General features: G+C 46.5%; 1 protein-coding gene across 2 annotated transcripts in view; it reads right to left on the bottom strand.

Annotated features, from left to right (window-relative positions):
* Positions 1-12798, bottom strand: part of LOC147106176 (sodium- and chloride-dependent GABA transporter 1-like) — a 96228-nt gene that overhangs the window by 20103 nt on the left and 63327 nt on the right. For both annotated transcript variants that reach the window (XM_086009031.1, XM_086009032.1), the window contains 2 exons: positions 10761-10861; positions 6705-6872 (listed from right to left, as the gene is read on the bottom strand). In XM_086009031.1, coding sequence (XP_085865157.1) covers positions 6705-6872; positions 10761-10861 — 269 coding nt within the window. The remainder of the gene's footprint in view (positions 1-6704; positions 6873-10760; positions 10862-12798) is intronic.

The following is a 12798-nucleotide window of genomic DNA, read 5'->3' as shown; positions in this document are numbered from 1 at the left end:
CACCATCTCAGCACAACCCCAGCCTGGCATGAGGTTGAAAAGGCCATCCGACAACTGAAGAACAACAAGGCCTCAGGAGCAGATGGAATCCCCGCCGAGGCACTAAAGCATGGCAGAGAAGCACTACTGGTGCAAATTCATGAACTCATTTCTCTTATCTGGAAGGAGGAGAGCATGCCAGGGGATCTCAGAGATGCCGTAATTGTGACCATCTTCAAGAAAGGTGACAAGTCCGATTACGGTAATTACAGAGGAGTTTCCCTGCTGTCTGCCACAGGGAAAGTCATCACAAGAATCCTCCTCAATCGCCTTCTCCCAGTGGCCAAAGAGCTCCTCCCAGAGTCGCAATGTGGATTCCGCCCACTAAGGGGCACAATGGATATGATCTTCACCGCACGTCAATTACAAGAGAAATGCAGGGAACAGCACCAACCACTGTACATGGCCTTCTTTGATCTCACAAAGGCCTTCGACACTGTCAACCGTGAGGGATTATGGCGTGTCCTCCTCAAATTTGGCTGCCATCAAAAGTTTGTCACTATCCTCCGCCTGCTTCACGACGACATGCAAGCCGTGATCCTGACCAACGGTTTCACCACAGACCCAATCCACGTACGAACCGGGGTCAAGCAAGACTGTGTCATCGCACCAACGCTCTTCTCAACCTTCCTTGCTGCAATGCTCTATCTCACCCTCAGTAAGCTCCCTACTGGAGTGGAGCTAATTTACAGAACAAATGGCAAATTGTTTAACCTCCGTCACCTCCAGTCCAGATCCAAGGTCGTCCCATCCTCTGTCGTTGAATTACAGTATGCAGACGATGCTTGCGTCTGCGCTCACTCGAATGTCGAACTCCAAACCATCATAAACACCTTCACTGAAGCATACGAGGGCATGGGCTTTACACTTAACATCCGTAAGACTAAGGTCCTCTACCAACCTGCCCCCACCACACAGTGCTGCCACCCGATTATCAAAATCCACGACAAGGCCTTGGACAACGTGGACCACTTTCCATACCTCGGGAGCCTACTGTCGACGACGAGGTCCAACACTGCCTTCAGTGTGCCAGTGCAGCCTTTGGTCACCTGAGGAAGAGAGTGTTTGAAGACCAGGACCTCAAACCTGGCACTAAGCTCATGGCCTACAGGACAGCAGTGATACCTGCCCTGCTGTATGCCTCAGAGACATGGACCATGTACAGCAGGCACCTCAAAGCACTGGAGAGGTACCAACAACGCTGCCTCCGCAAGATCCTGCAAATCCATTGGCAGGGTAGGCGCACCAACGTCAGTGTTCTTGCTCAGGCCAACATCCCCAGCATCGAAGCTCTGACCACGCTCAATCAGCTCCGATGGACGGGTCACATTGTCCGCATGCCCGATACGAGACTCCCAAAACAAGCACTCTACTCGGAGCTCCGGCATGGCAAGCGAGCCCCAGGTGGGCAGAGGAAACGCTTCAAGGACACCCTCAAAGCCTCCTTGAAAAAGTGTAACATCCCCACCGACACCTGGGAATCCCTGGCCCAAGACCGCACAAAGTGAAGGAGAAGCATCCGGGAAGGCGCCGAACACCTCGAGTCTCTTCGCCGGGAGCAATCAGAAGCCAAGCGCAGGCAGCGCAAGGAGCGCACGTCAACCCAAGCACCCCACCCACCTGCCCTTTCAACCACGTCTGCCCCACCTGTGACAGACTGTAGGTCCCGCATTGGACTAATCAGTCACCTGCAAGCTCATTTTTAATGTGGAAGCAAGTCATCCTCGGTTCCAAGGGACTGCCTAAGAGAAGAATGGTATCTGTACCCATTCTTTATATGACATATCTCTTTACTCTCCCATAGGTCCATCAAGAGGCCCCAACCTGACCCACTGTCCAGGAGAAAGAGGAAGACGACTCCTCAGAGGAGCCTCCAGCCTCTGCGGGTGCACTGTCACCAGACATAAGCGCACCCAGCACCAGCGCAGATACGCACACCTGGGTGGGTCCCACGCCAGATAGGTTGTCACCTGGTGTCTCACAACTCACAAGTGAGCAAGAGTAGATGATGGAGACAGGGACAGCAGTGGAGAGTCCTTGCTGGAGGGCGCAGGACACTCCCAGCTGCATGCAGAAGCTGAGCCTCGGGGGCCATCCAGAAAGAGGGCGATCCTAGAGGTGCAGGAAGAAGTGCAGGAGGGTCTGACAGGTTTTGCGAGTGCGATGTTTGCAAATGTTCAGAGAATGGAGGAGTCTGTTTCAACATTGAGCACCATCCAGGTAAAGAAAATTCCAGCCATAATATTAATAACATTTCAGAAATATGCAAAATTATTTAGAAAAGCACAATACTAAAAAGGGCTGTGAACATTACAAAAATAACATTCAGAGGTAATTTAAGGCTTCATGAAACTTCCATTGTTTCCATTCCAAATAAATGTACAAGGTAAAAGAGTTTACACCTACACAAACATCACTGAATTGTGTTCCTTTAAAAGCTTTGCATAAAACCTGGCACTATAAAAAAGATTGGTGAAGTCAAGCGTAGGTCCCTTGCAGTCAGAATCAGGGGAATTTATAACGGGGAACAAAGAAATGGCTGACCAATTAAATACATACTTTGGTTCTGTCTTCACAAAGGAGGACACAAATAACCTTCCAGGGATTTCGGGGAACATAGGGTCTAATGAGAGGGAGGAATTGAATGAAATCAGTATTTGTAGGGAAATGATGTTAGGGAAATTGACGTGATTGAAGGACGATAAACCCCCAGGGCTTGATAATCTACATCCTAGGGTACTTAAGGAAGTGGCCCTAGAAATAGTAGATGCATTGCTGGTCATCTTCCAAAATTCTATAGACTCTGGAATAGTTCCCATGGATTGGAGGGTAGCTAATGTAACCCCACTATTTAAAAAAGGTGGGAGAGAGAAAAAGCGGGGAATTATAGACCGGTAAGCCTGACATCAGTAGTGAGGAAAATGCTAGAGTCCATTATAAAAGATGTAATAGCAGAGCACTTGGAAAACAGTGACAGGATCGGACAAAGTCAACATGGATTTACAAAAGGTAAATCAAGCTTCACTAATCTACTGGAATTTTTTGAAGTTATAACAGGTAGAATAGATATGGGAGAACCAGTGGATGTGGTGTATTTGAACTTTCAGAAGACTTTTGATAAGGTCCCGCATAAGAGATTGGCGTGCAAAGTTAAAGCACATGGGAGTGGGGGTAAGGTACTGACTTGAATAGAGAACTGGTTGGCAGACAGGAAGCAAAGAGTTGGAATAAACGGGTCTTTTTCCGAGTGGCAGGCAGTGACTAGTGGAGTACCGCAGGGATCGGTGCTAGGACCCCAGCTATTCACAATGTATATTAATGATCTAGACGAGGGAACTAGATGTAATATCTCCAAGTTTGCAGATGACACAAAGCTGGGTGGGCATGTGTGTGCTGCGAGGAGGATGCAGAGAAACTCCAGTATGATTTGGATAGGTTGGATGATTGGGCAGATGCATGGCAGATGCAGTATAATGTGGCTAAGTGCGAGGTTATCCACTTTGGTGGCAAAAACAGGAAGGCAGATTATTATCTGAATGAAGGCAAACGGTATGTCGGCCTTCATAGCGAGAGGATTCGCGTACAGGAGCAAGGATGTCTTGCTGCAGTTGTACAGGGCCTTGGTGAGACCACACCTTGAGTATTGTGTGCAGTTTTGGTCGCCTTATCTGAGGAAGGATGTTCTTGCCATGGAGGGAATGCAGTGAAGATTCACCAGACAGATACCTGGGATGGCAGGAATGATGTATGGAGAGAGATTGGGTCGATTAGGCTTATATTCGCTAGAGTTTAGAAGAATGAGAGGGGATCTCATTGAAACTTTAAAAAATCTAACAGGACTAGACAGACTAGATGCAGGAAGGATGTTCCCGATGGCGGGGGAGTCCAGAACCAGGGGTCACAGTCTAAGGAGAAGGGGTAAGCCATTTAGGACAGAGATGAGGAGGAATTTCGTCACCCAGAGAGTGGTGAACCTGTGGAATTCTCTACCACAGAAGGCAGTTGAGGCCAACTTATCTATATATATAAAGCGGCTCTTCTGTCTGTCCCGATGTCTGTCCTGATGTCTGTCTGTCCTGATGTCTGTCTGTCCGTTCTCTATACGTTTGAAAGTTACAGAGCGTACCGACGCGCGCGTTGCCTCAAAAGAAAGCTTGCGATTCCGGACCGGTCATAGGCGTATTTACGTTTCGGCCGGACAGAAATCCCGCCAGCGGTATCCCAAAAACGTTCAGCATTCCGCTCATTAGCATCTCATTAGCGACCGTGTGACGTCGAGGTCCACCAATCGGACGGCGGGTTCCTTCCTACAGTTGAGTGTCGAGTGACTCGACGATTGACCAATCCTACGCTTCGGTGACCTGACCGGTCGACCAATCGGTGCGTGTGTGGGCGGGCCTTATCCTTCTGAACCGAGGTGAGTGGCCGCCATCTTGATTTTTCACAATTTTTTCCCCCACACTTTCTGTGTGTTAGGGAACTAAGGTAAATATTTTAATGATGTGTTAGGGAATTAAATAACAATTTAATAGGGGGGGGAGAGCCTCGGGAAATCGCGGGGGGGGGAGAGCCTCGGGAAATCGCGGGGGGGGGAGAGCCTCGGGAAATCGCGGGGGGGGGGGAGAGCCTCGGGAAATCGCGGGGCGGGGGGAGAGCCTCGGGAAATCGCGGGGGGGGAGAGCCTCGGGAAATCGCGGGGGGGGGAGAGCCTCGGGAAATCGCGGGGGGGGGAGCCTCGGGAAATCGCGGGGGGGGAGCCTCGGGAAATCGCGGGGGGGGGAAAGAGCCTCGGGAAATCGCGGGGGGGGGGCGAGCCTCGGGAAATCGCGGGGCGCTCGTGCCGCCCGCACTGACCGCGCATGCGCCGCCCGCCCGCCCGCCCACAGCGGCCGTCCATCAGCCGCGCGATACGCGGGGGACCTCAGCTCCGGACCTCAGGCGCTAGGCAGGGGGAGGGGCCAGAGAGAGGGACAGAGGGGAGGGGAGGGAGAGGAGGGGAGGGGAGGGGAGGGGAGAGGAGGGGAGGGAGAGGAGGGGAGGGGAGGGAGAGGAGGGGAGGGGAGGGAGAGGAGGGGAGGGGAGGGGAGGGAGGGGAGGGAGGGATAGGACAGGGAGAGGACATGACAGGGAGAGGACATGACAGGGAGAGGGGGGACACACAGGGGCAGGGAGACCAAGCGCCCCAAAATTGCCCACTGACCGCGCATGCGCCGCCCGCCCACCCACAGCGGCCGTCCATCAGCCACGCCATACGCGGGGGACCTCAGCTCCGGACCTCAGGCGCTAGGCAGGGGGAGGGGCCGGAGAGAGGGACAGAGGGGAGTGGGGGAGCGGGGGTGGGCGAGGGGAGGGAGGGAGGGAGACAGGGGAGGGGAGGGAGAGGAGGGGAGGGGAGGGAGGGATAGGACAGGGAGAGGACATGACAGGGAGAGGAGGGACACACAGGGGCAGGGAGACCAAGCGCCCCAAAATTGCCCTCGCGCCCCAAAATTGCCCTCGCAACGCGGGGCTCCCCAGCTAGTTAAATATATTCAAGTAGGAGTTAGATATATTTCTTAAGGCTAAAGGGGTCAAGGGATATGGGGAGAAAGCAGGGACAGGGTACTGAATTTGGAGGATCAGCCATGATCTCATTAAATGGCAGAACAGGCTCGAGGGGCCGAATGGCCTACTCCTGCTCCTATCTTCTATGTTTCTATGTTTCTATAATGGGGCCAGCACACAAAATGAATGCAAGCACTTCAGCGTACTAAATGCAGAAGCACACTGGGTTGCAATCCAGAAAGATCAATCCAGAAAGGGCTCCTGTGTAGCAATCCCTTTGAACCGATTGCTCACCTGCTCTCCTAGCACACAGGATCACTGATGCAGCCGTTAATTGTCAAACATCTCATTCGGCCTCAAGTAATACATATATATTTGTATAAACATAAATAACAATTAGAATGATTACTAGAACATCATAGATCTGGTATGATCAGTATAATGCTTGAGTTACTTCCCCCCCTACCCCTTCAATAACTATGGGCCCTCAGCACCAATCAGGTTTCGTATGTAGCTCTCAACTTAAAAAAAGAAACACTTGCATTTATATAGCGCCTTTCACAACCACCAGACGTCTCAAAACGCTTTACAGCCAATTAAGTATTTTTGAAGTGTAGTCACTGTTGTAATGTGGGAAACGTGACAGCCAATTTGCACACAGCAAGCTCCCACAAACAGCAACGTGATCACGACCAGATAATCTGTTGTTTTTGTTATGTTCGTTGAGGGATAAATATTGGCCAGGACACCTGGAATAACTCCCCTGCTCTTCTTCGAAATAGTGCCATGGGATCTTTTACGTCCACCTGAGAGAGCAGACGGGACTTTGGTTTAACGTCTCATCCAAAAGACGGCACCTCCGACAGTGCAGCACTCCCTCAGCATTGCACTGGAGTGTTAGCCTAGCTTTGTGTGCTGAAGTCCCTGAAGTGGGACTTAAACCCACAACCTTCTGACTCAAGGGCGAGTGTGCTACCCACTGAGCCACAGCTGACACATTAATCGAATTAAGAAGCTGCGGACTTGAGCTCCCTTTAATAATGTGCATGATTTCACCAGTGCAAGGTAGGCATGAAGTCCAGTGCTCAGAGACTGAATTCCAGGTGTTGAGGGTTTCGTACCTGTATGAAGGTTCCTTTTGTGGTAATAAACATGTAGACAATATATCCTGGGATAAATACCATGGAGGAGAGTGCCATCAACCAGCCAATCACCTGTCCCCATTTAGGGTAGACGTAATCCCCAAGAGTCAGCGGTGTCATTTCAACAGCACTGAAGAGAAATACTCCCTAAAACACAGCCACAAAAAACAGTATTAGGATGATGTATGGGCACTGATTGGATATTTACAACATTAGCAGCGCGCTAATATATCACGGTTCACTGGCATTTTAAGGTAAGTAGCTTGCTAGTCATTTTTATATTTTCTAAAGTGGGAGTGGGGATATTGCTTGTGTTGTAAGGAAAAGCTGCATCAGGATGTAGAAGATCTTCAGAGATGTTCCAGTGATGCCCATTGTTCAATGAGTGCACAAGTAAAGCAAGGAAGAAGCTCTCTGTATCATGCACTAAGCATAATTGACTATTGGAGACTGTTAACAAGTCTGTCTGGGTGTCTAAATTAGTTAGACAGTTGTGAGTTCACATAGGGAACAGGACCCCCAGGATCCTGTGACAATTTCATGAAAAATAGAAGTTAGTGCAGTATTGATGCCCTGCCAATAAATTTTACAAAACAAATTGTAAAATTTACTAAGCATGTTAAAGCCATCTGCAGGCAGATTGTTGTTACTGCACCAACATTTTCTTCACTTTGAATCCCATATTGAAGTCCTGAAATTTGGACAACTTGCCTGACTGTCCTAGACTGAAGAGGGATAGGTTGTTTCAATAGCAGTTTGTTAACAAGTGGTTAAACTATATTCTGTTAAGGACATCACAGTCACATTGAGTGGTTTATTAAACTTGTCTTTTTCCCAATTTTCCCTTCCTGTCTTGAAGTCACTGACATCCTGGGGTACGGTTCGATCAGCACAGTCTCCTGGAGCTCATCTAAGTAGCCATTCTTCCTGCATGAGGCTATGATGGGGGATTCAATCATGGGGGATTTTACAGCCAGGTCTGGGTTTTTCTTCTTCTTCCGACCAAACATGTACTGTCCTGTAGAGGGCACTAAATAATGATCAGGGGTGGGAACACAGCATGACTTTTCTCCTCTCGAACCCAGGGACACTGAGGCCAATATCAAAACGTGTGCTGAAATCAGCTAACTCAGGACAGATCAGGGATTTAATGGGGATCTTCCTGATCAGGAACAGGGGATGTATTTTGCCTGCTGTGCTATTAGTGGGCATTATTTTTTTTTGTGAAAAGAAATGGGACCAGAACATTACAGTGGCCAGGACAGAAAGAAGCAGGAATGTACATGTTAATTATCCAGGAGGGAATGTAGGAAATAAAATTAGTAACAAGAGAGAAATAACTCAAGGAAGAGAGGGATAATGAATTCAAAGAAAATGAGAAAAACAAAAGAATTGGTTCAGAGAGGGAGAATTAGAATTAGATTCAGAAAGAATTAAAATAGGAAAGAGCTAGAGCAGAAAGAAATGAGAAGAAAAGATTTACAATAAACAGGCTTTTACTATTTTTCTGTCCTCATGGTTTTATGTAGTTGGTGGTATGCAGGTTGGGTCTATTGTGGTCTGTGGGACCGATGTCTGTAGTAGAGAGCAGGCTATACTAGACCTGGTATTGTGCAACGAGATAGGATTAATTAATGACCTCATAGTGAAGGCGCCCCTAGGTAGCAGCGATCATAATATGATTGAATTTTACATTCAGTTTGAGAGAGAGAGAAGAGTGGGTCCAAGACTAGTATTTTAAACTTAAATAAGGGCAATTATGAGGGCATTAAAGCAGAGCTAGCTAAAGTGAACTGGCAAATTAGGTTAAGGGATAGGTCAATAGAGTTGCAGTGGCAGACATTTAAGGGGATATTTCAAAATACACAGAATATATACATTCCAACAAGAAAGAAAAATTCCAAGGGGAGAACCCACCATCCGTGGTTAACTAAAAAAGTTAAAGATAGTATTAAACTTAAAGAAAAAGCATATAATTGCGCAAAGATGGGTGGCAGGTCAGAAGATTGAACAGAATATAAAAAACAGCAAAGAATGACTAAACGATTAATGAGAGAAAAATTAGAGTACAATAGAAAGCTAGCTAGAAATATAAAAACAGATAGTAAGAGTTTCTATAGACATTTTAAAAAGAAAAGAGTTAACAAAGTGAGCGTTGGTCCTATAAAAGTGATTCTGGGGAATTAATGGAAAATAAGGAGATGGCAGTTGAATTGAACAGATATTTTGCATCGGTCTTCACTATAGAGGATACAAGTAACATCCCAGAAATAGCTGTAAATCAGGAAATGGAAGGGAGGGAGGAACTCAAGAAAATTATAATCACCAGGGAAGCGGTACTGAGCAAATTGTTGGAGCTGCGGGCTAACAAGTCCCCGGTCCTGATGGACTTCATCCTAGGGTCTTAAAATAAGTGGCTAGTGAGATAGTTGATGTGTTGGTTTTAATTTTCCGAAATTCCCTAGATTCGGGGAAGGTTCCTTTAGATTGGAAAATAGCGAATGTAACTCCTTTATTCAAAAAGGGAGGGAGACAGGAAGCAGGAAACTACTGGCCAGTTAGCTTAACATCTGACATAGGGAAGATGTTAGAAGCTATTATTAAAGACATTATAGCAGGGCACTTAGAAAAGTTCAAAGTAATCAGGCAGAGTCAACAAGGGAAATCATGTTTAACCAATTTATTGGAGTTCTTTGAGGAAGTAACATGCGCTGTGGATAAAGGGGAACCAGTGGATGTACTGTACTTAGATTTCCAGAAGGCATTTGATAAGGTGCCACATCAAAGGTTATTGCAGAAAATAAAAGCTCATGGTGTAGGGGGTAACATATTGGCTAGCTAACAGGAAACAGAGAGTAGGCATAAATGGGTCATTTTCTGATTGGCAAGATGTAACGAGTGGTGTGCCACAAGGATCAGTGCTGGGGCCTCAACTTTTTACAATTTATATAAATGACTTGGATGAAGGGACCGAAGGTATAGTTGCTAAATTTGCTGATGACACAAAGATAGGTAGGAAAGTAAATTGTGAAGAGGCATAAGGAGGCTACAAAGGAATATAGATAGGTTAAGTGAGTGGGCAAAGATCTGGCAAATGGAGTATAATGTGGGAAAATGTGAAGTTGTCCATTTTGGAAGGAAGAATAAAAAAGAAGCATATTATCTAAATGGTGAGAGATTGCAGAGCTCTGAGGTGCAGAGGGATCTGGGTGTCCTAGTGCATGAATCGCAAAAGGTTACTATGCAGGTACAGCAAGTAATTAGGAAAGCTAATAGAATGTTATTGTTTATTGTGAGGGGAATTGAATACAAAAGTAGGGAGATTATGCTTCAGTTATACAGGGCATTGGTGAGACCACATCTGGAGTACTGTGTACAGTATTGGTCTCCTTATTTAAGGAAGATGTAAGTGCATTGGAAGCAGTTCAGAGAAGGTTTACTAGACTAATACAGTACCTGGAATGGGCGGGTTGTCTTACGAGGAAAGGTTGGACAGGCTAGGCTTGTATCCGCTGGAGTTTAGAACAGTAAGAGGTGACTTGATTGAAACATATAAGATCCTGAGGGGTCTGGACAGGGTCGATGTGGAGAGGATGTTTCCTCTTGTGGGAGAATCTAGAACTAGGGGTCACTGTTTAAAAATAAGGGGTCGCCCATTTAAGACAGAGATGAGGAGAAATTTTTTCTCACAGAGGGTCGTGAGTCTTTGGAACTCTCTTCCTCAGAGGGCAGTAGAAGCAGAGTCTTTGAATATTTTTAAGGCAGAGGTAGATAGATTCTTGGTAAGCAAGGGGGTGAAAAATTATTGGGGCTAGGTGGGAATGTGGAGTAATCGGATCAGCCATGATCTTATTGAATGGGCTCGACGGGCCGAGTGGCCGACTCCTGCTCCTAATTCGTATGTTCGTATGTATACCTGTGTTATCACACTGCTCCAGAGACCAAAAACATCACATAAGAAAAGCTTTCATGCGCTCTTGTCAGTGAAATGCTCTCAACAACTTCATAACATTACCAGAGAGGTCTTTGTCTTACCAGAACCACAATGGGGGTAAAGTATACCCAACAAAGCTTCCACCATATGCATGGCTTGTACCCAATCATTTCCTCAATATTTTCATAGAACTTGTTAACACCTGTGCAAAACAATATCAAAAATTATAGCCTTTTATAGCCAAATACTTCCAGTGAATTTCAATTTACACATACTACTTTTATTTGAAAATCTAATTATGTCGCAGTGAAGTGTTTCACACTGATTGGTAAAAGTGTGTCCGCCAGGGATCATTGCTAGCTGAACTTGCCAGAAAGTAACCCGATAGCATTATAAATAATGGTGCTGCATTCTGGTCATAGTACATAACCGCAGGCCACAGTGGAAACAGTGAAGATGACCATTTGGATTTTGAATCAGAAATTTGTATTTTTTGTGTGTGTACTGCATAATGGCTAGGAGATTGGTTATGCACACTGTATACAGACTCCTTCACAACTGCCAATAGCTACAATGCTTTGCAGTTTGGTAGATAGAGATTGGATGTTGCTGTGGAATGGATCAGCATGCTCCAGAATGTCAAATGACTTTGACGCCATCATTAACATAAAGATCCAGTCCTAGCAGAGTACGGTGACTAGTTAGGTGAGCAAATGTATTGGAAACCATACAAACTTTCTGATATTGCTGCTGCAAAATACAAGTGTAAATGCCTGAAAATAATTTTAGTTAGGTGGATTAACTGAAACTTACTAGTGGCACTCTCCCAGGAGGACAGTGCTTTGAGAATGATTGGGGATGCAAGATCTAGCTCAGTGTCATCACCACTGCACCATCTAAAATAGGATTCCCAATGTAGGAACTAGGTGACCTTTAATGCCCATTTCAGGTTAGGGCAACATGGGAGCAATGCGTTAAGACATCAAATGAATATGCATCCTCCTCAGGAGTTAATAATGACTGCATGTGCATTATAAATAACCTTACTGCGGAGACTGTGCATGAAAGCCGCTGTCTAGTAACAAAAAGCCACAGTAATTTTACAACCAGTAGGTAGAAAGTAAGCAAAATTGAGAACCCCAGAAATTGCAGTCCCCTGCTGCTTAATTGCTACTGCTACAATGCATTACACCGACAGCAAGTTCCAGTGACAGAAAGTAGAGGAAACCTTGCTGAGTGATAGTTCTCCCTCGGTAGGCTTATCTCTATGTTCCTACTATCTGCAAAAAAAAAACCTCTGCTCTGATTTCTAACCAAATGAAACCACGTGCCAGTATGACTTTACCTCTGAATTCATCGCCTACATAATTTAGTCAAGCAAGGAGTGTCATTGTGGTACAAATTTTACTGGTTTAGTGATAAGAAAGGAAAGATAAATTAGAGATTCAGAAGAGAAAAGCTGAAGATTGATTTCCCCTCCTAACCTTTTCTAGATCACCAGACTCCTCCTGGGACACCAGGCAGGGAGCCTTCTCCCAGGCTTCGGGCAATGCTGGTCTATATTCACCACTGGGTGGCACACAACAACAGTCTAAGAATGACTCTTTGAGCTAGAAATTGCGTAGCGCCCCGTTTGGGGTGATAACTTTTGCAGGAGCGTAGAAGTATCACCAGGTGCTTACACAATTGAATCGGACGTGAACTTCGGGTTTAGTGCTCCAGGAGGGAAGTGAAACACTCAAGCATTACCATTTCCCTTGGAGCGCTAAATGGAGCAAGAGGGGCAGTAGCGGCACAACACTGCACGATGTCCCATGTAGTGCTGTCGGATTCACAGGCTCCTTCCCTCCCTTAAAGGGAAGGGCCAATGCTGAGGTCATTTCAAGATAAGGCTGGGAATGGTTGGCGACGGCACCTACGATCCGTGAAGAGCAGCTCCAAGCACTCTAAGAGAGTGCAGGGCTGATAAATCGCGGAATGGAAAAAAATTCAAAAAACATCATACTGGGGTGATAATAACATTTTGGCCTACCTGACCACCACTGCTTTTAATTACCGCTCCCCAAGTGGCCATCCGCTGTTGATGCCCGGCGATGCTGCAGGGGGTGATAACGAGGTGCTGCGCACCGAATGATGTCA

Source organism: Somniosus microcephalus, chromosome 16 (assembly GCF_052327205.1).
Source record: "Somniosus microcephalus isolate GS21.2 chromosome 16, FLI_Smic_1.0, whole genome shotgun sequence".
Taxonomy (NCBI): Eukaryota; Metazoa; Chordata; class Chondrichthyes; order Squaliformes; family Somniosidae; genus Somniosus; species Somniosus microcephalus.
Note: the sequence above shows the minus strand (reverse complement) of the source record. Positions and strands in the feature narration are given on the sequence as shown.